We start from the raw sequence: 26,012 nt of genomic DNA, 5'->3' as shown, positions 1-26,012 counted from the left end.
GTCACATACATACTCATACAGTACGAATGGGCATTTACGTGCAGTTATTTTACTTGGACACCTACTGAAGGTGCCTTTTAGTATGTGGACTTGACCTTCTTCTATCTTTTGAGAATCTGGCTTTAGATGCAAAAAATCCAACATTAATGCAATGTTACAGCTGAAACTTTAAACCAACAAAAAGGAGGAAATTCAAAGCTGTGGATCTCACAGCATTTCTAACTCAGTACACTTGACTATGTGTTGTATTAGATATAACTTGTTAACATTAATATGTACATGCAATGTGACTGAATTACAGATGCTCGGGTTGCCAGGTGTCCAGTTTTCAACCAAACACCTGGTCAAAAAGGGACCCTCCCAGCCCGGTGAAAATGAGCAAGTGAGGGTGGGAGTGAGCGAGTGATGGAGGGAGGGAGTGGGGTCGGGTTTTGCAGAAGGGGCGGGGCAAGGGTGTTCGGTTTTGTTCGGTCAGAAAGTTGGCAACCCTACTGCTGTGGTCACATGAATGGATTTTCAGCTCTCACAGAGAGGGTTCCTTTTGGTGCTTCCCCAGAGATAAAACGTGACATGACCCTGACAAAGCTCTTCAGCAGCAACTGGGGACATCACTGGGAAGGAACAGAAGAAAATCAAGGCAACACAAATGTGAGGCCTAAGATGGGGAAGATAGGAAGTGATCCTCGTAGAAGAAAGTGAGAGGAAGTATGGCAGAGGTGCAATTGGGCAAGAACTAAGGAGGCCTTTAGTCAGCAGGATGCCCATGGGATGGGAGACAAAAGGAAATGAAGCTATGGGGCAGCAAGCTATAGCAAGACCACTATTATAATAAATATTAACAATATATGAACACACCACCCTTATTATAGCATCCTTCTTGTAAGGATCTGAAAGCATTTCCAAAAAATATTAGTTAATTGAATAGACCTCAAAGCATGTCTTCAAGGTAGGTGAGAATTATTATCCCTCACTTTATACATGGGTAAACCGAGGCACAGAAACTAGTGTGAGAACTTTGCTGTTGAAAAGGTGTTTCTGAGGTTGCCAAGCAAAATATAAGACTCCCATATAAAAATCTGTAGAAGCCTGGAGAAGAGCTTGATGCTTATCTCTTATATAGGAGGCCAATCTGAAGGATGTGGGTTTGCCATGATGCTGACATTAGATAAAGGCACTGATTGCTAGGATTACAGGAAAATACTAGTGATTTGTAGTGATTTAATTCTGCCAACCCAAACAAATAAAATCAAGCAAATGCTAAGAAAGTATGGAAAGAATGAGGAAACTTCTCTTACCATTTTCCCAATCATCATAACGTATGGTCCCAAATACTTGTTCACGCCGAAGATGTCTAACAAACGTATATACCAGTAAATTATGTTAACACAGTATATGACTCGCCCATCACTCCTGAATGGCTGATCCTGCAGACGAAGTATCATTCCGACGGAGAACAGGAGAATGGCTATGAGGTCTGTAACATTCCAGTACTCTTGGAGCCACACTTTTACCTTCTGTAACAGCTTTCCAGGCTCTGACATCAATATCTGAAGGGCATTAAAGAGGGATAGAAGGGGATCTATGTTATCTTTACTTTAGGCCCTACAGAAAACACATGGCAAACATTCATATTTTATAAAGGCCAAAAGCAAATCTGATGAAGTCCCTGCTATGACATCCTTCATGAATACCGCACATGCTTCTGACCCATCTTTAGATACCCTGTGGTCCAGCCAATCAAACTCCATCTGAGATATATTCACAATGTGCTATTTTTAAAAAAAATAATCAAGAGTTATTCATTTGTAAAACAAAATCAAATACATCTTTCTAAAATCCCCTATAAGTGACAAAAAAAATTCACTGTTCACTTTCCATTTCCCAAACTGAATGATCCAATTTTGAACTAAAGGGCAAAGGAAGAGAGGTAGAAAGGTGTTTAATAATAAAATTCTCATTTAAAGAAACTACAGAAAAGTGTTCCCAAACTACACATAAAAGAGCCAGGGGTCTTTAATGACCATAAGGGCTGTGGTTGTATATTTCATCCAAAACACTGATGTTACTACTTGAACATAGCTTTGGGAGACTGAGTTCCACAGTTGGGAAAATAATGCCTAAAAATAACTTATTCTGTGAATTTAGCTTCTTTTCTGTTTGCAAAATCATCTGTGAGGAGTTTACAATTTCTCTGAATTTGTTTGTCATTTGAAACTATTCAACAAACAATTTCCATTAATAATTACTTGCCTTTAGCTTGTTTGCAAGTAGTTTGTTTTGAGTATTCTACATTTGGAATTTGAGTATGTTTGAGCACAGTCATATGGTCTGTTTTTGTTCCCTGACCTGGTGAGCACAATTCTTAGACAAATTGTAGTCTAGTTTTCTGTGAATAATCTCCAACCTCCACTTAGAACTCTTTTTCCATAAACATTCTAAAATGTTTGTGGAAAGTGCACACACAGTTGAAGTGAATGATTATAAAAATGGAACAAATATTCACAGAAAATATTTAACAGCATTTGTTTTCATCCACTGAATTCTCTGCAACTTTTTATCTGTGCTGCAGAGCCCCCTTGTGGTTGATTGATGGGGTGTGTGCCCACCAAATCACTGTCCTATTCCACCATGTTGTAACTCTATTCATTTGATTTAAAACTAAAGCCCAAATTTTTGGAACCTGCATTGTGCTTTTAAGTAACTGTTTTAGGATGAATTTTTCACTAGTCCTCAAAGGCACTTAAATAGGTTTGTTGGTAGAAAATGCAAACATGGATGGCAGAATCTGAGGACAAGATCAAATTCAGCCCGGGGGCACAAATGCAGTCAATGGGAGATACACCTGCTCCCATCAGGGCTGAATTTGGCCTGTGCTCTCACTGCAGAAATAAACCCTTATTCGGCCACGTGAAAAGGGCACAGCTGTAGTTGCAGGGGGACAGGGAACAGAAGAGGAAAAAACAATTCTGCTTCTCATATAACTATAGAATTTTGAATGCACTCATGAATGATGTTCACCTTTTTTCTCTAAGTGCTTTCAAATCTTTTGGGAGATGCCTGTCATCAGTTAATGTAATTAGTGAACAAACATTTACATAAAGAAGGAGAACCCTCCCCCCCGAAATGGGTCACAGTGTTTGGTTATGAGTCTGAATGGTCCCAGAACTCAGGACGTTTGGATCCAGAGTCTTGGTTCAGCACGTTATGGAGACATAGGACAGTTGCAAATATTGAATGCAGAGCCAAGCTTTCAGACAGTTTGGGGGTATTTAGATGTGGGGCTCTGGTTGGAATCCTCTCTCTAATCCCCTCCACACACACCTAAAAGTAAACAAGCCCCACAATTATACTTCAGTGGCCATGCCTATGAGGAACATTGTGAAGAGCCCTAAGAAATCCCATGGAAAGTGGGACTATGTTTGAAGAAAACTCAGCCTCTGACAATTTCATTAGACTTTGTGTAGAAATCTGAACTTGGAAGTTCCAAGGGGTTGTACGAGTGTGTTGCTTTTAAAAGCAGTAAAATGGATAAATGTAGCAATAGAAATTTCAACATCCCTTCTGCTTTCCTGGAAAAAAAGAAACTTTGTGGTAAGTCTACCTAACAAAATACTCAGAGAAAAATAATTAAAACAAAAAAAATGTGAAAAGTATTTGTGTTTCCTTTCTGTTTCTGGCTCTTCCAGGATAGTGTTACCTCTCTCATCTTCTCTATTCCCAATGTGAAAATATAGGAGATAACTATCCATTCCTGTGTAGAAGGCCAACGATCCATCTTCACTAGCACAATGTAGTTGAACAGCATCAGGTACCCGATGTATGCCAACTGTAAGGAAACAAAGAATTTCTCTTGACATCAGTAACCATTAACTAATGTTTGTACAGCATAGTCAGATCCTCTGAAGTGGCTTTAGAACCCTAATTTCAGTTTGCAAAGATCTTCTATCTGTAAACAGAGAGGAGAACAGCAGCAGCAACTATGCAAATTGAATCTGCATACCAAGTGGAAGCTCTAAAATAAATGCTTGGGGGTCTCCAAGATTTAACTGGGAATTGGTCCTGCTTTGAGCAGGGGGTTGGACTAGATGACCTTCTGGGGTCCCTTCCAACCCTTATATTCTATGATTCTATGATGATTCTATGATTCTATGATTCTCCTCTCCCTTGCTACTGCTGCTTCAGAAGTATAATCACTCCCATCATTGTTAACACAACCCACTTGGATCTTCACTATGCCAGATGGGATCAGTCATGGTTCTATATCCTCCAAGAGGCCACTATCAAACCTAGACTTCCTAAATCACCTAGTATGGGCTGGAGTTGTATGTAACCTCTTTAGGGGAAAGATGTAACGTGAAGTGTTGAGTTTAAAGGAATATAATGAAATTGTGCCAGACAAGAATGGACTTTTTGGGGCAATAAATGTGAAGTAGATTTCCTGGAAAATGCCTAGGGAGAGGCTAATGCAAATTCCTCACCTCCAGTTATGCAAAAACCCAGCCTTTTGAAGCTACATTCTCCAGGAGAGGGTGACTGTCTGCTCGTTACCTGTTTCCAGGATTTAGAGATCAAAGACTTGAACTGTTTAAAGAAACAGGCTGATCTATCCAGCTGGTGTTCTGGTTCTGAATCCGAGACAGTTAAGTGCTTATAATCAAAGGGAAAACCCAGTTGTGTGTTTTGGAGGAGTGACACCTATCGGAGACTAAGATTGGAGTTGGTGCAACCTCTAGTAAGCTTTTTTAGCATGTGCATAGGTTATTTTAATTTTTTAATGTCTTCTCTGTAATGCTTTCACCTTAGGAATAAATGTGCTTGCTTATAAAGAGCTGTGTGGTAACTTATAACTGTGGGCAATACACTGAGCATAGCCTCTGGGGAGAAAGGAAAGCACAAACACTGGTTTCTTAGGTAGTCCGGGGATATCATAGTATAGGCAAGGAACTGTGCAACCTGGAAAAATCCTTGAGGAGGGGGAAGAGATGTGCATCTGTGCCCAAAAGAGGTGACAGCTGAGGAGTCAGAAGCCTAGAGTGGGTGCTCTTGGTGGACCACAATGGGGAATACAGGTGAAGTTACCCTGAACTGTGACCACTACTACCTGCCCTGACTCAGAGTAATACTCCATCTAGCCTGGTCATGATGCATACTATTTCTACCACCTTGACCATCTATCTCCTTACTTCTCTGGCCCCACTGCTGCTGTTGCTCACCCACCTCCCCTCACTTCCTTCCAAGCTTCACAGCACAACTGCTCTGGTCCTCTCCCTTCATATTCCTACCATCTGCCCTAACACCTGTAGGGGTTGAAAAAGATGGTGGGTTTTCTTTTAGTACTTTGGGACATAGGCCATTTATAAAAAACAAAGAAATAAAATAAATGAAGCACTTCTGATCAGCCAATTAGGAGAAGCCATGAACATAAGAATGGCTCTACTGCGTTAAGCCAATAAATAGTCCATCTAACCCAGTATCCTGTCTTCCAACAGTGGCTGGTGCCAGATGCTTCAGAAGGAATGAACAGAACAGGGCAATTATCGACTGATCGATCCCTGTAGATCAGTCCCAGCTTCTGGCAGCCAGAGGATTAAGGACATCCAGAGCATGGGGTTGCGCCCCTGACCATCATGGCTAACAGCCATTAGTGGACCTATCCTCCATGAACTTATCCAATTATTTTTTGAACCCAGTTATACTTTTGGCCTTCCCAACACCCCATGGCAACACTTTCCACAAGTTGACTATGTATTGTGGGAAGAAGTACTTCCCTATGTTATTTTTAAACCTGCTGCCTATTAATTTCATTGGGTGACCCCTGGTTCTTGCATTATGTGAAGGGGGTAAATAACACTTCCCTATTCCCTTTCTCCACACCAGTCATGATTTTATAGACCTCTATCTTATATCACCCCTTCAGCATCTCTTTTCTAAATTGACCAGTCCCAGTCTTTTTAGTCTTTTCTCATGGAGGCTGCTCCATACACCTATTCATTTTTGTTGCCCTTCTCTGTACTTTTTCTATTTCTCATATATCTTTTAGAGATGGGATAACCAGAACTACATGAAGTATTCAAGGTGTGGGCATATCATGGATTTATATAGTTTAATTATGATATTTTTCTGTCTTATTATCTATCCCTTTCCTAATGGTTCCTAACATTGTTAGCTTTTTTGGCTGCTGTTGCACATTGAACAGATGTTTTCAGAGAACTATCCACAATGACTCCACAATCTCTTCCTAGAATGGTAATAGCTAATTTAGACGCTATCATTTTGTGTGTATCATTGGGATTAGGTTTTCCAATGTCAATCATTTTGCATTTATCAACTTTGAATTTCATCTCCAATTTGTTGCCCAGCTGCCAAGTTTTGTAACTCTTCAGTCTGCTTTGGACTTAACCTTCTTGAATAATTTTGTATCATCTGCAAACCTTGTCACCTCACTGTTTACTGCTTTTTCCTGACCATTTATGAATATGTTGAATAGCACTGGTCCCAGTAGAGACTCTTGGGGGACCTGCTATATACTGCTCTTCAATGTGAAAACTGAACATTTATTCCTACCCTTTGTTTCCTGTCTTTGAACAATTATGATCCATGAGAAGACCTTCCCTCTTATCCCATGAATGCTTGCTTTGCTTAAGAGCCTTTGGTGAGGGAACTTTGGCGAGTGACATGGAGTCACTGTGGAATAATTCTGTGGCAGGGATATTTGACTCTGGTCAGACTTTGGAGTGCTCAGTTCCCTTCTCTTTTTCCTGTGAGTACCTCACTTTTAAAGCAACAGCTCTATGATATAGAATATTTTAAGTCAAACTCTTCAGAGAAAATCTTCAGTGCCAGGCGTAGAGATTTAGGCATGTGTTCTGTTAACGCTGACATTTTATTACAAGTGTTTGTACTTTAAGAAGTAGGTTTCTTTTTCTTGTGTATTACTCTAGGTCTATTGCCTATGCTGTAACAAGGTCAAAAGGAAGCAACGTAGTGGGGCTATGGATTTTGGACAGGGTGACTTCAGTGGTGGTAGCCAGTGATCAGCACCTCAGAGAATTGAGTCCATAGTTCTGCTCGGTTCAATTAGTTCACACAAACAATTTGTTGAAGTGTGTGAAAGCATAAAGCTTGCAGCACTTAGTGCTGGCTTTATTTTCAGTTACTGGCTTGGAAACCACCTAGATAAATTCTTTAAATTGACCAGAATTATGACTACAGTTAAGATCTACCCCTTCTACTTAAAACAGGAGGAGGAAATGGACTCATCCCTTCTTTCAGATCTGTATTTGGTGATTGGATTGTTTCTTGAGAGTTAACCTGATCTTCTCAGCATGTTTGAAGGAAAGGGAGAGCCAGGTTGACTTATTCTGGGGTCTAGTCCTTTTGAGTCAACTGAAGACTAAGATGAGTGGGACTGGCTGGATTGAAAATGTTGCTACCTAATTGAAAGAACAGCTTCAAAATAGGATGGGCCTATTCTTCACGCAAAATAACATAGGGACAGTACCTTTGAAATCCTCTTGATGTCCTTTTTCAGTTAAAATGTACCAATTAGATAGATTTTTGCCTGTTCTTGGCAACTAATCCCACCAATCCAAGTTGAATTGGGACCCTTTACTGAATGAGTGGACATTAGTGTTGTAAAAATACAAGGTCCATTTCAATAGTAACAATCACAACATGCTGAATTTAGCCCACTCCAATATACATTAAGAATGACGGTATTAGAGGAGGGCACAGAATAATGGAATAGTTTTATATGCCATTCATATTGACAATTGTAGTTTACATGGACACTTTCCTCGCCTGTTGAACCTTGGATACAAAGATTTTGGGGATTTCTTTTGAATAGTTTTTAGGCTATACTTTTTTAAAAAATGAGCCAGACTGATTTCAGAGTGAGTCTAACCCTCACTTTCTTTCATTTTGAAGCATTTCTCATTCAAGTCCAATCAGCCAGGCCTCACAGCCTTACTTTGCTCTGGAAGATGAATCTAGCCAAGACCCATTAATAAGTGACCCTGACCTCCCTCAGGACTTAAAATAGTAGAAACAGGTCTAAATGAAAATGCAGTATTGATCTCCCTCTTCCATTTCAGGATTGAAACAGTAGTGCAAGCCAGGACACTCATTTTGCTTGCAGTGGAAAGAATTTTCTTGGTAGGCATAATGCACATTGATACTCATAATGATACTGGACTGCTGATGAGCAGTTTTTAGATTCATCAGCTTGATTAACATCTATTAGCTACGGTTCGGTAGTATCTTGTTCGGATGACACTTGCCAGGTTGGAGTAAGTTACTAGCATATGCTACCCACCATGGCTTGATCTCTGTTGACAGGGAGCTGTTTGTGTTGCTTATATATGTATCATTAAGGTCTCAGCAGGAAAGCATGATTAAAGTCATCTCCAGAAACAGGGAGTTCTTTTTTGTGATTTGCTGAAATTGGGGTTGGGTTCAGCAGAAGGTAGATCATGAAAATTAGCCAAACAAAACAAAAATGAGCTAAGAAAGTACACTGCTGTAGTAGGTGATACCTACTTTAATTAATTGTGAGCCAGTTATGGAGTCCTTACTCAGGCAAAGCTCCCACTGAGTCCAACAACAAATTCAATAGGAGTATTGCCTGATGGTGGACTTCAGAATTTGGCTCTATTATTGTAGTACTCAGAGACAGATATTTCCAAAAGTATGTCTACAACATTTACAGGCTCACCCATTTGTCCATGTAAATCAGCATTTGTATATGCAAATACTGTGGTTGGACTTGCAAATGTCAGTCTGCTTCCCCAAATGGCATTTGTGAATGTATTAATGGAGGTCCTCTGAAAATTTGTGCCAGTACAAACAGATACACGGAACAGAGTGACACTGACTTCTTTACAAGTGCCTGTATTATGAGAAAGATAGCTTACCGTGTAGAACCAAAACTTAACTATGGGTGCATTGTAGAACTCGTATATCTTTCTTCCGAGAGGGATCAGTCTGTGTCCGCTGTGAACTTCTTCTTCCTCCTTCTTTCTTGATGATTCTCCATTCCCTCGGCCCAACATTGCCTGTAACAAGAAAGGCCACTATTGTAGTTATTTCCTTGTGAACTATGAACTACACCTTAATTGGATCCCACAAGGGGGACTGTTATTTTTGAAAGTGTCAAAAGGAGCCACATTAACTGATATCTTCATCTGAACATGAGGACCGGATCAGATGACCCATCCCTGTTGGGCCCATGTAGCTGCAGGATTCGAACTACTTTGTTTGCAAACAACCGCTTTTGGACGGGAAGCTCCAGTTCAGATCATACCAATTGTTCCCTTATAAGCTGAAGGAGCCACACGCTTCAGCAGAACTGTCAATACCAATGTGACTACTGAGCTCCATTCATATGTTGGTTCTGGGACAAGAATAAGATGTGAGAAACATTTCTGCTTTTTGCTACATTGATTTCTTGTCTCTTCTCCCGACAGTCACTTCCTATTATGTAGCTATGTGCAAAGCAGAGAAGGTTAGAAAATAAGTTGTTATAGGAAAACGATCAGAGAGTTGATACTGGAAGGGAAATGCAGGAAGGAGGAAAGCAGATGTTGAAGGTTACTGGATTAGAAATAATGAAGCTGACTGTTGTTCACTGTATCCCACTTAGGCCACAATCCTGCAGTGATCTCAATATGGATTCAGAGGCCTGCCCATTGGAGTCCATTGCAGGAATGAGGCTTTATAATATGGAGATATACCTATCCTCATAGAACTGGAAGGGACTTGAAAGGTCCAGTCCCCTGCCTTCACAGGAGGACCAAGTACTGTCCCTTACTTTTGTTCCAGATCCCTAAATGGCTCCCTCAAGGATTGAACTCACAATCCTGGGTTTAGCAGGCCAATGCTCAAACCACTGAGCTATCCCTCCCCCTCTACAGCTTTAGACTGTAAGCTCCTTGCTATAGGGATTGGATCTTCTTCCATGGTTATTTTCCAGAATGCTGAACACACTTTAGCTGAGGATCTACCACATAGTGTAAATTGCCATAGCTCCATTGACTTCAATGACTTGATTTCTTTGGCACTATTACAATTTCCACTAGCTGAGGATCTGCCGGTAGGTGCTTTAGAAATAAATACAATACTAATGGTGACTAAACAACAACAATGGATGTTGTCTACATGCAGAGCTAGTCTGAAATTCACGCTCAACGTTAGAGAGAGAAAATAATTACAATAAATACTATTCACTGAATCTTAAATGATTTTATAACCTCTGAAGAATGGCATTGTTTTCCTTAAAGAAATAACGCCAAAAAAAAAACAAAGAGAACTGTCCTGCTGTATTTGTAATACTGACTGTAGAACTGCTCTGTTGTTTTCACTCCTCTCTGAATAAAAGGCTCAGGGTAGATGGAATTTTATGAGAGTTTTCATGCTGCGAGCAAGTTCCCACTCCTAAATTTGTTGCGACAGGCACAGATTTTGGTACTTCTCCATGTAGTGACATCTACAAGTCAAGTATTTTAATACCTATTGCCTTACTTAAGTGTGCTGGTGCTGCCCTGCTGCTTTTAGTTAATGTTTCTATAACACTTCCCTTCTGAAGATTTCAAAGCATTTTACTATTTACACAATAATTAATGCAGCCTTATAACACCCTTGCAAGTATTGCTATTATCCCCATTTTACAAAGGAGGAAACTAAGACATAGAGAGGTCAAGTGACTTATCTAAAGTCACACAGGATGTCATGGCAGAGATGATTTCTCCAAACCCGGCATTTGTACTTTAACGACACTGTCCTTCCTTCATTCATGCATCCTGATTCATCAAGGCATTTAATCGTGTACGTAATTAGTTGACTTAGTGGCATTATTTATGTGCTTAAAGTGCCTTGCTGGAAATGTGATATGGCCCATCACCATAATAGCTAAGCGATTCCTAAATATTTAAAAACAAACATTACAATCTCTTGTTTGTTTATTTGTGGTGTACGTAGACTATATCGAGGAAGGTAAAGTCAAAAAATGAATTTTACCTTCTGCAATGGGAGGTTGTATTTCTGAGGATAATGACATTACAGTTCTGTGCCATTCTTCCTGGTGCTGAAAATTTTGAAGGTACTTTTGGGAAGATGCAGGTAAACTAAGGATGAATCCCCTAAACTTTATGATATATCATATCTGATGTTTGCTGGGGCAGTACTATATTAAATAACCTCTTGATGACTTTCCTTAATCTATAATATTAATTCACAACATTCATGTTCTTACATTCTATCTCCCTGAATAACCAGATTATTATATTGCTGTAACACCTTTGTCCTTTCTAGGGCTGTCAAGCAAGTAAAAAAATTAATCGCGATGAATCGCACTGTTAACAATAGAATACTATTTATATAAATATTTTTGGATGTTTTTTGCATTTTCAAACATATTGATTTCAATTACAACACAACATGAAGTATACAGTGCTCACTTTATATTTATTTTTTATTATAAATATTTGCACTGTAAAAATAAAAGAATAGTATTTTTCAATACACTTAATACAAGTACTGTAGTGCAATCTCTTATGAAAGTTGAACTTACAAATGTAGAATTATGTACAAAAATAACTGCATACAGAAATAAAACAATGTAAAACTTTAGAGCCTACCAGTCCACTCAGTCCTATTTCTTGTTCAACCAGTTGCTCAGACAAAAAGTTTGTTTACATTTGAAGGAAATAATGCTGCCCGCTTCTTGTTTACGTCACCTGAAAGTGAGAACAGGCATTCGCATGGCACTGTTGTAGCCGGTGTAGCAAGATATTTACATGCCAGATGTGCTAAAGATTCATATGTCTCTTCATGCTTCAACCACCATTCCAGAGGACATGCATCCATGCTGATGATGGGTTCTGCTTGATAATGATCCAAAGCAGTGCAGACTAATGCATGTTAATTTTCATCATCTGAGTCAGATGCCACCAGCAGAAAGTTGATTTTCTTTTTTGGTGGTTCGGGTTCTGTAGTTTCCGCATCAGAGTGTTGCTCTTTTAAGACTTCTGAAAGCATGCTCCTGATCAGACTTGGAAGGCACTTCAGATTCTTAAATTTTGGGTCGAGTGCTGTAGCTTTCTTTAGAAATCTCACATTGGTACCTTCTTTGTGTTTTGTCAAATCTGCAGTGAAAAAGTGTTCTTAAAACGAACATGCTGGGTCATCATCCGAGACTGCTATAACATGAAATATATGGCAGAATGCAGGTTAAACACAGAGCAGGAGTTCAGTCACAAGGAGTTCAGTCACAAATTTAATTAACGAATTAGTTTTTTTTAAACGAGCGTCATCAGCATGGAAGCATGTCCTCTGGAATGGTGGCAAAAGCATGAAGGGGCATACGAACGTTTAGCATATCTGGCACATAAATACCTTACAATGATGACTACAAAAGTGCAATGCGAACGTCTGTTCTCACTTTCAGGTGACATTGCAAATAAGAAGCAGGCAGCAGTATCTCCCATAAATATAGACAAAACAAGTTTGTTTATATTTTAGCGATTAGCTGAACAAGAAGTAGGACTGAGTGGACTTGTAGGCTCTAAAGTTTGACATTGTTTTGTTTTTGAGTGAAGTTATGTAACAAAAAAAATCTACATTTGTAAATTGCACTTTCACGAAAAAGAGATTGCACCTCGGTACTTGTATGAGGTGAATTCAAAAATACTATTTCTTTTATCATTTTTACAGTGCAAATATTTGCAATAAAAATAATATAGAGTACTGTATACTTTGTAATCTGTGTTGTAATTGAAATCAATATATTTGAAAATGTGGAAAAACATCCAAAATATTTAATAAATTTCAATTGGTATTCTACTGTTTAACAGTGCGATTAAAACTGTGATTAAATGCGATACATTTTTTCAATTGCCATTAATTTTTTTTGAGTAATTGCATGAATTAACTGCAATTAATTGACAGCCCTAATCCTTTCTCTTCCCATACTCTTCAGACTGTTTGACACCCCACATTATGGTGTCATATCTATATTTTAGAATGCAAGTTCTTAAGGACAGGCACTGTACCTTGCTATATCTTCTGGGAAGCCTTTCCTGCATGTTTTGGCCTCATTAAAGAATAAATAACAACTCAATCAAGGCATGAACCTATGTATTTATTTCTGTCTGTCTAGATATTTATAGGGTACTTATTGTTAAGGTATCTACGTTTTTGCTGCCATTTCTAGTGTTTACACTTTATTTGATTCATGTTAGTTTTCTCAAAGTTATTGCTATTTGCCATGTGGTTGCTCAGTTTCTTGTATTTGACTGAATACCTGCTAACTGTAAGTCTTTATCGAAAAAGAACAAAGATCTAGGACTCAAGGATAGAGTAGAAGCCGAGTCTTTTCTCCCCCTCCTAAAACTGCAGTCCATCCGATGAAGGGAGCTGTAGCTCACGAAAGCTTATGCTCAAATAAATTGGTTAGTCTCTAAGGTGCCACAAGTACTCCTCATCTTAGAAGAGTTATTTATCCATTAGCTCATTGTGTCTATCCCAGACACTAGGGGCATTAGCAAATGTGTTTAAAACAACTGGTATTAAATATTAACACAGGGCACCCAACTTAGACCCAAAAAATAAGTCACAAGAAGTTTGGGTGAGACACAGTATCAGAATAAAAGGAGGAAGTGGATAGTGCCCAAAGGGAAATGGTAGCAGGATTCACTTTAGCTAAGCAGACTGACTCACTCCTTGCAGACTCTATCTCCAACAAACACTCAGTGAATGTAATAATATTAATAGAAACTGTTAACCCTCCCCATTACCAAAGGCAACTTGCCTGAGGGACAGAGTTATTTCCCAGGTCACGAGAGAGGATGGCTTTTTGCATGTGATTTGAGATATTCTGAACAATTTCTGCTCTTCCTGCCTGAGAAAATCATTTGTCTGCTTACTTCCCTCTGCCTCCTGAGTGTTTAAGGGGAAAACTGATATCTGATACTACACAAATCTGCAGTGCCTATCCTGGGGCTTTTAGCTCTGTTGCCTGCTTGTGCTCAAGAGTTCTGAGGGAGAGGTGAAAATGGGCGTTGGCAGATTTAACTAAGGCACCGGGCAGTGTTTCAGGGCGGGTGACTGTTTAACAGATTCCAAACCCTTCACAGTTTCATAAACATGTGACTGTAAATGCTCCTGTACTCCCACAGCAGTCAATGTGATAAGGTCCTGTTCAGTACCTTGCTTTAGGTTCATTTCTTCTTTCACTATTGCTGCTTTATTGCCTAGTTATTCTTGTGGATAGTGATGTTGAGGTTAAACATGTTACAGTCATTTCAAAATAACCATTGACCACAGAGCCACCCTCCCCGACCTTGCAGATGGCGAACAGCTTTAAAACTGCTCAGGATTAAGCTTAATCTAATGTCCCAGGATGTTAATTTCATGATGTTATTAACAAATCTGAAAAGCCTTCCCATTAAAAATATTATCAAAAAAGCCTGAGTCAATGGACAGTATGCACGGTGCTGTTGCAAGCAGTGAATGTGAACAAACATGTGTGTCTATTTCTAAGGGAAAGTAGAAGCTAGGAGAAGCAGTGAGACTACACTGAGACTGTTTGGTGTAAGTGGCATCTCATTTTCTAATGTAAAACTTTGCCTGTGATTTGCCATGAGTCAGTCAGGGTAATCCTGACTTCAGGGCAACATGCACAGTGCAGTGTATCTGCAGCATCCTCATTACTTGCTTTCCCTTTGGCTTGCAGTTTTATGTTGTGTGCTACATGTACATTATTGAGTGGGACATGGGGATTTTGTGAGCAGGGTTCTGGGATTTTTTTAGGCATGTGGCTTTATTTCCTTGTAATTATGTTTAGGGTTGTTCCGGCAACAAGATACATTTGGGTTGTGCACTTACAAATTAAAATATGTTTTTTAGTAGTAGCAGTATATACTGTATATTTGTTTTATAACAAGAATTTTGATCCCACTGAATATGAGCTTCGGCTTTTCAGAGCTCATCTTTAGTGAAACGCACACGCTACTTACAAACTTTAGTACCTACAAACTAGTGAGGAAAAATGGAACATAGCTTGCTGAATATCCACCTACACGCATGCGTGTGCGTGCACACACACAATACACAACCATCCCCACAATACAGAGGGAAATGATGGCCATGTGATAACGGTATTGGGTGGCTATTCCTTGCTAAGGAATGGATACTTCCATTGTTTCTAGGACAAAAATAGCTAAAAACCCCAGAGATGTAAGCATGTAAAAACCAGCTTTTGCATGTGCCCAATAGTTCCTTTTTCTGAACACTGAGAACAGTTTTCTAGACACTGATATATACTAACTGCAGCTCTACGTGCTCATTTCTGGAGCATCTGCTGAACACTGTTGAAAGAAATAAGCAGAGCCAAAGCACTAGAGCTGGGCATATGTCTACACAGCATTCTGGAGCAAGCCCCCCAGCCTAAGTCAACCGAGGTATAGATTTTAAGGCCTGAAGGGACCATTATGATTATGTAGTCTGACCTCTGTATAACATAGACCATACATATCATTTGGGGAAAGTTCTTCCTAGAACAGATCTTCTAGAAAAACATGCGAGCGCGATGTAAAAAATGGTGAGTGATGGGCTAGTGGGGCTTGCATTAGCACTCTAAAAAGAACTGTGCAGACAGCACTTTGAAGCTGTGGCTTGGGCAGGAGCTTAATGGGAGGGGTGAGCTTCAAAGCCCAAGCTGAAACTCCAAAGCTCTGCCTACACAGCTATTCTTGGCACACTAGTGTGATCCCCGCCAGCCCATCTTTTGACTTGGCCTACGAGGTTCGCTCCAAAATGCTGCGTAAGACTTACCCTTAGTGTCTGCTCAGCAGTTGTACGGAGAGGTTTCCACCCAGTGTGCAGAAATGTACAGCAGTTAGGGTGAAATTCAGCTCTGTGCAAGGGACCAGCACGGCTAATGCACTATTTAAGTCCCCAAATTATGGCTTTTACATGAGACATAAGTGATGCATATCCCTTGTGCTGGTTCTCTGCACCAGGCCAAATTTCACCCATAGTGTTTAGCAATGTGAGCAAGCCTATATATTCACCCTGAACTGAGTCATGGGGAGTGAGCAGAAGTGTGTGAGTGGGGGTGAGTTAAGGCACAGCCAAGACAAAGGTGTTAAGTTCAGCTCAGTGGCCCCCTTTAGCATTTTCAGCTGCTCCTATTGCTGGCCAGTACCAGCAGCTTACTCAAGTCAGATTAAGAGTTGCTGACAGCAGGGAGGACAGACACTGACACAGAAACATGACCAGGGGTTGTGGGAAAACAATCTCCCTCACAGACAGCCATTCAGTGTTTCCTGGCATGAAGAGGGAACCATTTTTTGGCCAACCTTTCCTCGACAACTGTGCTTTTTCCCCAGTTCACTTGGTCTTTGTCATGAGTAAGAAAAAAAAAACCAGGCAAACAGCCCTGCTATCTCACAGCTCTCATCTGTACCACTGCAGTGCTGACCCCACGGAGAAGCTAATTTTCAAAGCTAATTTTTGTAGCTTTAGGGATTCAGTCTGTATTGGTTTTATTGTATTTTTTTTTAATTCCAGAAAGAGCTGGAATCATTTCATATCCAAAAAATTAACCTACTTGAGATTTTTTGAAGTGGGGGATGTCCTAAGCCCAAATGTGTTTCTTTTATTTGCACTCTTACTACTTGTAGAAGGGCAGACTCTTTATTTGATGGGGAAAATTAGAACTAAACAAAGAAAATACTGAATAAATGACTGTGATCTGGTTCCAGAAATAAGATTGTCCGTGGAAGAGTTAGACTCCTGTAGATTTTAGTTTCCTGCCACTCCTCCCCCCATCCTGTAATTCTTCAAATTTAAGTATTAAGGATTAGTGAGTGAAAGTTCCATGCACAAATCCTATGACTTGTTAACCCTTTTGGTGCTGGGGTTGCAATGATGAAAGAGGAGCTCTAGCAAACGTGTTCTTGTGGGCATGTTATATCAGGAAATCCTGTTGCCTATCACCAAAGTGTTAATGGGGTTTGTGCCTGGCACTCCCATGCACCTGTTAGAAATTTAAAAAGCAAAAGTGAGTAACAAGTAATTTACAATGTATAAATTCAGCATACTATGGGTGATAACTTAGGGCTTGTCTATTGGCTAGGGTAACGGACACTATGAGGGTGTGATTTCTTAGGCACATTAATTGATCTGTGTGGACCCTGCAGGTGCATACTAAAGGTTCCCTAATGAAATACTATTTCAAATGACACTACATTAAAGCACAGTAGGGAACCTTTAGTGCACACCAGCAGGGTGCAACACATTAGTGTACTTTAGAAATAACACTCCTGTATTGTGCACTGCTGCACCATGTGGACAAGCCCTCAATTCCCCTCTCCTGATATAACTGTCCCTCTGGGTACTACCAAACAAAAAGCTGTTAAAAAGCAGTGTAAACACATGCCGAGTCACACACATTGGCTTTATTTCCCTGCTTTTGCACTTTGTGTGGTCATTTACTCTTGTGCAGAATGAGTGCAAATTGGGTGGAAAATGCTATCAGATCAGAATGGTAGCGATTTACACCCACTTTGCATAAGTGTAAGCCAAGGCTGTAACACAATCCTTTTCGTGCACCACAGGGTGGTGGTAAAATCCCCCCCTGTCCTCTGGGGCAGCACAGAAAACACCCTATTCTATAATAATCAATTCACAGAGTTGGACTACTAGCCATTTAAAAAAAGGAGGGCAACTTTATATTCAAGATACACTGATAAAGAATTAATAGACATTATAAGCACTCTACAAACCTGAGTAGTGTGTGTTATGGACAGTGATAAGACTGTAGATGGTTACAAGTTACGGTTATAAGCAAATTGTTGGCCTCTATAACAATTAACCGTTTATGAAAACATCTATTAATAATTTATTAACTCTCAGACTGTTTAAAATGTACCCTAAATATCAAGTGTGATCAAAAAAAGGTCTTCATGAAAGAGCTTTTTGAGTAATCTTTCTGGGGTCCTCCTGTCCCAGGGGTGAAGCAGTTCAGATAAAATAAGAACCAATGCATAACTTTCACCCAGAATTGAAACCAAACTATTTTTTATAATTAGAAAATGTCACTTCTTGTCAAGCCTGGGAAAGGACTAACTATAACAGCCTCATGACATGGATGTCATCTTTCTTCTGAAACTATTATCCAGAAAGGTCCCATTCTCTGCAAATCTCCTACATCTCCACTGTGGGGCCCAGCAGCTTCCCTGCTGTTGACTGATGCAAAATTAATTAGTTAGGTGTTCTATAGCTCACAACTCAAGGACATATAAAAAACATTTGAATTCAGCAGCAGAGGGCCCAAGACCATATTACAAGAGCTGCTGGACTCCATACGATCAGCTAGGTCCCCCTGCTCCTGCTTTTTGTAGAGAAGGCTGTAGTCATTCTCCCTGAACTGGGTTATCAGTGGTGTGTGTGCTGCATATCAGGGAGTAGGGGGGCGGGGTCAGTCAAAGGAGAGAGCCATAGGACTATCAGAAGGCTGAGAGGAGAGAGGAAGGAAAGCTTAAATCCTAAGGCCTGGAAACAAGAATATATCATTCAGCTTATAGTGCTTTTGTAGTGGGAATCAGAAGGTTTTTAAAGGGAAATGTAGTATTGGAGACAAGAAACAGAGAGCCGGGATGTTCACAGAGAGATCATGGTATTTACCTCATCGCCATATTTTTACCCAATGCCATCAACATGGCATTGTGTGAAGCGCTTATTGGATTTGAATAAGCACTTCATGAATTGAGCAGAAGCCAGCAATAATTAATTGTAATTAATAGCTAATGAGTGGAAAACAGCCCATCAAATGCTATGCTGGCATCTGGTCTTTTCCAATGGCCAGGTTCTTGCCTGCAAATAGGTCCTGTAGGCAGGTCTTGTGGACCGGTTCTTCCGCTTGCCTGCATATTGGGTCCTGTAGGCAGGTCCTTCTGCCTGCCTGCAGACGGGGTCCTGGGGGCAGCGCCTGCTGTTTGCCTGTGGGAAATAGGCTGTTTTTTAAAAAAATTAACCAGAAAGAACCCTTTTCTTTTTTTACTGATGTGTCTCAGTTGCATCTTGGCCCTGGAGGACTAGGGTGGGTTTAAAGCCCTTCAAAGCTCTCTGATGATGGGATTTGCAATTTCCCCCCTACCTTGGCCAAATAAAAAATGCTCATGAAGCTTGATACAAACAAGGAACTGTGGAGATTTGTCTAATCATTGGAATTTCAACTGTTTGGGTCCTTTTGTGGTATAAATTATTCATTCAGGGTTACATTGTGCAATTCTAACATTTTAAATGAAGCAAATAAAATATTCATTATAAAAAAAACAGAAGAACACAATCAAATGTAACCTCCCCACCGAACTCCTGTTATTACCCAGGGCTAGAATGTGCAATCCTTTCTAAGTACTTCCACATGTATACTAGTAAGTAATTACCAATGTGAGAAAGGGTTGAGTGAGGGACTCAAAGAGGTGAAATTCTGATTAGACAGATTTCCATATCATAGCAGTAGACATACCAGCACACTAATTTCTGCTGAACGAGAACAGATAAAAAGGAAAAAACCTCCAGTCTCCATCCAAGCTTTGGGAACTTCCATTCTCCCTGCCTTCTGAACACACGAAAGACAAGTGCTCAGTCTCATCCAGGCCACTCATCCTGACATTCTTGGGTGTGTTCTGAATCCTGCAAGTCTGTTACATTTATTTCAGACAATGCCACGTTGCCGTTGGTCAATACATGACGTCACATCACAACGTGATGATGCAGTATTGTCATGCACTGAGGCAACACCAGGACTCAAAGAGGCAAATTTGGTGATTCAGCATTGTAACATAAGTACTGAGTCCCGCTGAGGAAAGAGGATTTTTGGAAGCGTTTATTCACTAAACTTGGACATTCTAGTCTGCAGTCCCTGTAGAGGTGGGAATAGTAAATTGACAGCATTTAGGCTGGCTTTTGTATTGTTTGCTCTTACTGTGAGTTCCATGTCCTCCTCTTCCTTTTCCTTTACTGGTTTTTCTGGTTCCTCTGGCTCCTTCTCTTGTAGATGGATCTCATGGGCCTGAGACATGTAAGGCATGTCGTCTTTGTTCTTGAACTCCAAGCTGAGAATTGAAGGAGGAAGTAGAATTCCTAGAATTACCTAAAGCAATAATAATGATAATAATAATAATAATCTCAATTAACAGGTTATGATTATGGTGGTATCTTAGTATCAAATGGAACAAGCCCCTGGGGGAATCTGGAAATCAAACATTCCAGTGTGTAAGTTTCAATGGCACCTGGAAATCTGTCATTTGAAATTATGTTTTCAGAGGACTGTGGGGAAACTAAGCATAGCATGCCTTGCAATGTTAATAGAAGTTATATGGCTAACTCATTGTACTGAATAATTTATTTATCCCTAAACTGCTCATCTCATACATATTGTTACAAGCTAGAACACTACAAAATATTACCATACTAGGTAGTAGGCGGACCCACAAAAGCATTGAACCTTGAACCTGAAAAGTCTTGCACATTGCACAGTAGAGTGTTCCAGTGTTCATGTGACACACAAGAAACATTAGGCAATAGACATAGTCCCCTGCAGTAAGTGTTAGGCAGTGTCTACAGTACAGAGCCTGTGCTGGCATAGCTATGCTGGCAGAGCCCACTAGTGGAGACACAGCATAAACCAACAGAAGGAGTTTAGCCAGGATGGTAATTCTGCCTCCCCAAAAGACATTAGCTATGCCAACGAAAGCATTCTTCTGTTGGCATAGTTACATCTACACTAGGGAGGTTGTTGACTTAGCTATGTGGGGAAGGGGTGTAATATTTTTGACACAGCTAGGTCAACGAAATGTAGTTATGTAGATCAGGGCTTAGTAAGTTCCCTGTGCTCCCTTACTTGCAAGTAGAATAGGGTAGAATAGGTCAGGACAATGGCATGAGTGAGTCTGAGGAGACAGACTTAAAAGTAAGCAACTTATGTGCTTAGGTATTCACTCCTGTAACTTGGCAGCCCTGCAGCACTGCTCCTGTCAATGTGAGGTCATATTCTCCTGTATTCGCTGTCTTGTGATTCACATCAATTTTACCTTCTGCTTATACATGCATCATTCTACACCTGGGTTGTGTGGAATCAAGCCCACCATGGTTTAGGCCCATTTGTAACCACATACACACACACCAAAGCTTGATTTTTGCCAGCATTTCATGGAAAAATCATTGTATACATATCTCCAATGAATTTAACTTCAGTAATGCCAATGACTTTATTCAGTAGGCCTGTTGGCATATGTGGGGAGTGTATATTTCCATCCCATGAGGGAGAACATTCCTGCTTTGTCTACTGGTGCCTACTAGTGCATTGCAGAGGTCATTCCAGGTCTCTGGACTGGAGCTGCCCTGCTTTTAAAGTACAACCCCCCCCCCCAACACTGCCATATAATCCATTAAGGTGCATAAAAAGTCTATGCTGTTCTCTCTTTTGCCTAAGGAGAGTTGCTTCAGGGAGGGAGAGTTAAAGGATAAAGGTTTATGGAATAAAGCAGAATAGAGTGAACAATAAACTGAGTGTGGACAGTTGGGAGGAGCTGCTGTTGGGACAAACTGAAAGGAAAATGGAATTTATCACCTTGAGGTACTTATCATGCAAAGGATACGGCCAGGAGTCTGCTGTGTGACTGAAGAGATACGTGCTGTAAAGGACAAGGCATAGAGGGGGAAAATGGATAGATCCACTACACTACAGTTAGCAAGATCTACTGAGTAATGAACAACTGGAACATCTCAGAAGTCAGGTTTGCAAGAGGGTCAGGCCCCCCAGGGAGAGCAAGGGGATCAGGGCACAGATAGATTCAGAAAACATATGGCTAAGAGAAAGGAGTTTCCAAAATGTAAGAACAGTCCTAGTTTTAAAAAGAAAGGTACTCATGCAGAGCTGACACAAGTGAGATAAGAATCTTATTAGCCACTGACACTCATTTCTTACTGACAGGTTTCAGAGGAACAGCCGTGTTAGTCTGTATTCGCAAAAAGAAAAGGAGTACTTGTGGCACCTTAGAGACTAACCAATTTATTTGAGCATGAGCTTTCGTGAGCCACAGCTCACTTCATCAGATGTGTACCGTGGAAACTGCAGCAGACTTTATATACACACAGAGAATATGAAACAATACCTCCTCCCACCCCACTGTCCTGCTGGTAATAGCTTATCTAAAGTGATCAACAGGTGGGCCATTTCCAGCACAAATCCAGGTCCTCTCACCCTCCACCCCCCCACACAAATTCACTCTCCTGCTGGTGCTAGCCCATCCAAAGTGACAACTCTTTACATAATCAAGTCGGGCTATTTCCTGCATAGATCCAGGTTTTCTCACTCCCCCCCCACCCCCATACACACACAAACTCACTCTCCTGCTGGTAATAGCTCATCTAAACTGACCACTCTCCAAGTTTAAATCCAAGTTAAACCAGAATATCTGGGGGGGGGGTAGGAAAAAACAAGAGGAAACAGGCTACCTTGCATAATGACTTAGCCACTCCCAGTCTCTATTTAAGCCTAAATTAATAGTATCCAATTTGCAAATGAATTCCAATTCAGCAGTTTCTCGCTGGAGTCTGGATTTGAAGTTTTTTTGTTTTAAGATAGCGACCTTCATGTCTGTGATTGCGTGACCAGAGAGATTGAAGTGTTCTCCGACTGGTTTATGAATGTTATAATTCTTGACATCTGATTTGTGTCCATTTATTCTTTTACGTAGAGACTGTCCAGTTTGACCAATGTACATGGCAGAGGGGCATTGCTGGCACATGATGGCATATATCACATTGGTGGATGTGCAGGTGAACGAGCCTCTGATAGTGTGGCTGATGTTATTAGGCCCTGTGATGGTGTCCCCTGAATAGATATGTGGGCACAATTGGCAACGGGCTTTGTTGCAAGGATAAGTTCCTGGGTTAGTGGTTCTGTTGTGTGGTATGTGGTTGTTGGTGAGTATTTGCTTCAGGTTGCGGGGCTGTCTGTAGGCAAGGACTGGCCTGTCTCCCAAGACTTGTGAGAGAGTTGGGTCATCCTTTAGGATAGGTTGTTATGGGTAAGGACAAAGTCACAAAGTTCAGCCACCAGGTTAGCCGTGACATTATCGGGGATAGTGTTCCTGACGGCCTGTAGTCCATCTTTGTGTGGAATGTTGGTGTAGAGGGCTTCTACATCCATAGTAGCCAGGATGGTGTTATCAGGAAGATCACCGATGGATTGAAGTTTCCTCAGGAAGTCAGTGGTGTCTCGAAGGTAGCTGGGAGTGCTGGTAGCGTAGGGCCTGAGGAGGGAGTCTACATAGCCAGACAATCCTGCTGTCAGGGTGCCAATGCCTGAGATGATGGGGCGCCCAGGATTTCCAGGTTTATGGATCTTGGGTAGTAGATAGAATATCCCAGGTCGGGGTTCCAGGGGTGTGTCTGTGCGGATTTGATCTTGTGCTTTTTCAGGAAGTTTCTTGAGCAAATGCTGTAGTTGCTTTTGGTAACTCTCAGTGGGATCATAGGGTAATGGCTTGTAGAAACTCGTGTTGGAGAGCTGCCGAGCAGCCTCTTGTTCATATTCCGACCTATTCATGATGACAACAGCACCTCCTTTGTCAGCCTTTTTGATTATGATGTCAGAGTTGTTTCTGAGGCTGTGGATGGCATTGCGTTCCGCATGGCTGAGGTTATGGGGCAAGTGATGCTGCTTTTCCACAATTTCAGCCCGTGCACGTCGGCGGAAGCACTCTATGTAGAAGTCCAGTCTGCTGTTTCGACCTTCAGGAGGAGTCCATCTAGAATCCCTCTTTCTGTAGTGTTGGCAGGGAGACCTCTGTGGATTAGTATGTTGTTCAGAGGTATTTTGGAAATATTCAAAATTATTTGAATATTTCCAAAAATATTGACAAATCAGATGTCAAGAATTATAACATTCATAAACCAGTCGGAGAACACTTCAATCTCTCTGGTCACGCAATCACAGACATGAAGGTCGCTATCTTAAAACAAAAAAACTTCAAATCCAGACTCCAGCGAGAAACTGCTGAATTGGAATTCATTTGCAAATTGGATACTATTAATTTAGGCTTAAATAGAGACTGGGAGTGGCTAAGTCATTATGCAAGGTAGCCTGTTTCCTCTTGTTTTTTCCTCCCCCCCGCCCCCAGATATTCTGGTTTAACTTGGATTTAAACTTGGAGAGTGGTCAGTTTAGATGAGCTATTACCAGCAGGAGAGTGAGTTTGTGTGTGTATGGGGGTGGGGGGGAAGTGAGAAAACCTGGATCTATGCAGGAAATAGCCCGACTTGATTATGTAAAGAGTTGTCACTTTGGATGGGCTAGCACCAGCAGGAGAGTGAATTTGTGTGGGGGGGTGGAGGGTGAGAGGACCTGGATTTGTGCTGGAAATGGCCCACCTGTTGATCACTTTAGATAAGCTATTACCAGCAGGACAGTGGGGTGGGAGGAGGTATTGTTTCATATTCTCTGTGTGTATATAAAGTCTGCTGCAGTTTCCACGGTACACATCTGATGAAGTGAGCTGTGGCTCACGAAAGCTCATGCTCAAATAAATTGGTTAGTCTCTAAGGTGCCACAAGTACTCCTTTTCATTTCTTACTGATAGTGCATTAGCTCCAGTGGGATAATGATATATTTATATCTGTGCTGTTCATAATTATTTTCTCAGACACGTGCTTTTGCAGCATAATAGAACAGCCAGAACAAGTGTCGATTTTCACATGTCAACCTGATACAGGCAAGGGAATGCCCCTGTCAGGGAATATCACCACAAAACACAATTAAAAATGGCAATTCTTGGTCTGACTAGTGAATACTGTTGTGAAGGTGAATGCATTATAGCTCAGTTCCTCTTGGACAGAAATGCCTGTCAGAAAACCCCACTCTCCCTGGCTGTCTTACTAGAGAAATTAAATATGAAATGGGCTTGACTGAATTATCCCCCACATCCCCTAGGGGTGGTCTGTCCAGGTCAGGTAGGAGGCAGCTTGACACGGGACTGCAGGGGTATTTGCACTGCTGCTCCATTTGCTTGTTCTGAGGATCATTCTCCAGGGTTGTCAGTTCAGCACCTTTCATTAGTAATAAATTCACTCACGCCCCCTTTTAATTTATTAATTGATTTTTTTTTTAAATACGGCCAAATCCCGAAGCCTGCAGTTAGAGAGACATCCTGAAGTCCTTGCTCAGTCTCTATGCCAGTAACTGTCCTGCTGATCTTGGAGAGAGTTTTGACAAAGGGCTGAGTAAGGTGCTCAGGATTTGGGCCAGCAGGGATGAACACTGTGTCATGTCGCTATAAATAACACAGGACCATGCAATTAGTTTATTAGTACATCTAGCTGTTGCTGAGTTGGTGTCAGCCCCATCGCCATCCCTCAGAGCTCTTGCTCTTAATTGATACGAAGGCAGTGCTGACCTTTAGACCTGAATTTTTGCGCATCCGGAGCCGGCCCATCCACATGTCTGTGAGCAGCATTTGGCTGCAAGTGTGAGCAATGAAATCTCGGTGCTTGGCTGCCACCGCGAGCTGCAGGCACGTGGCGTTACTCCAGTTCTTCAGCTCATAGGTCAGCAGTTTCATTGCCAGCTGCTCATCCTGCTTATATGATTGGTCCAACAGCTCCACCGCTAGCTGGCCGAAATCCCTGCAACAGAGGGCATTCTCATTAGCCAGCACAGTCTGCTTTGCGGAAAGTACACTGTTAATGACAGCTCCTGCAAGAGCTGCATCACTCTCCATGAAATGCAGTTGCAAGGCTGGCTGAACATGGAGGCCCACGTTTTCAAACCTGAGTGCCTAAAGTTAGGCACTTAAATAAATGTCCTGATTTAGAAGTACTGAGTACCCTCCGCTCCCACCTGCCTGCCTGCTTGCTGTTGTCTCTTTGAAGCCCATTGTCTATCTGCTGTTAGGCAGTCCAGGCCCCCATTGCTTGTTCATGAACTCATGGTCAAGTACCCTTGA

The 26,012-nt window shown here is 41.1% G+C and overlaps 1 protein-coding gene and 1 long non-coding RNA gene across 15 annotated transcripts in view; one reads left to right on the top strand and one right to left on the bottom strand.

Annotated features, from left to right (window-relative positions):
* TRPM3 (transient receptor potential cation channel subfamily M member 3) overlaps positions 1-26,012 on the bottom strand; it is a 618,857-nt gene that overhangs the window by 30,732 nt on the left and 562,113 nt on the right. For 8 of the 14 annotated variants that reach the window (XM_075128732.1, XM_075128735.1, XM_075128733.1 and 5 more), the window contains 6 exons: positions 25,464-25,692; positions 19,988-20,155; positions 18,874-18,999; positions 8,913-9,053; positions 3,698-3,826; positions 1,296-1,547 (listed from right to left, as the gene is read on the bottom strand). In XM_075128732.1, the coding sequence (XP_074984833.1) occupies positions 1,296-1,547; positions 3,698-3,826; positions 8,913-9,053; positions 18,874-18,999; positions 19,988-20,155; positions 25,464-25,692 (1,045 nt within the window). The remainder of the gene's footprint in view (positions 1-1,295; positions 1,548-3,697; positions 3,827-8,912; positions 9,054-18,873; positions 19,000-19,987; positions 20,156-25,463; positions 25,693-26,012) is intronic. The other 6 variants (XM_075128737.1, XM_075128738.1, XM_048850428.2 and 3 more) reach the window with 1 other exon arrangement.
* Positions 1-26,012, top strand: part of LOC125636774 (uncharacterized) — a 135,660-nt gene that overhangs the window by 74,519 nt on the left and 35,129 nt on the right. The gene's annotated exons all lie outside the window — the stretch shown is intronic.

The sequence above is a fragment of the Caretta caretta genome, chromosome 5 (assembly GCF_965140235.1).
Source record: "Caretta caretta isolate rCarCar2 chromosome 5, rCarCar1.hap1, whole genome shotgun sequence".
NCBI lineage: Eukaryota > Metazoa > Chordata > Testudines > Cheloniidae > Caretta > Caretta caretta.
This window is presented reverse-complemented; position numbering and strand designations above follow the sequence as displayed.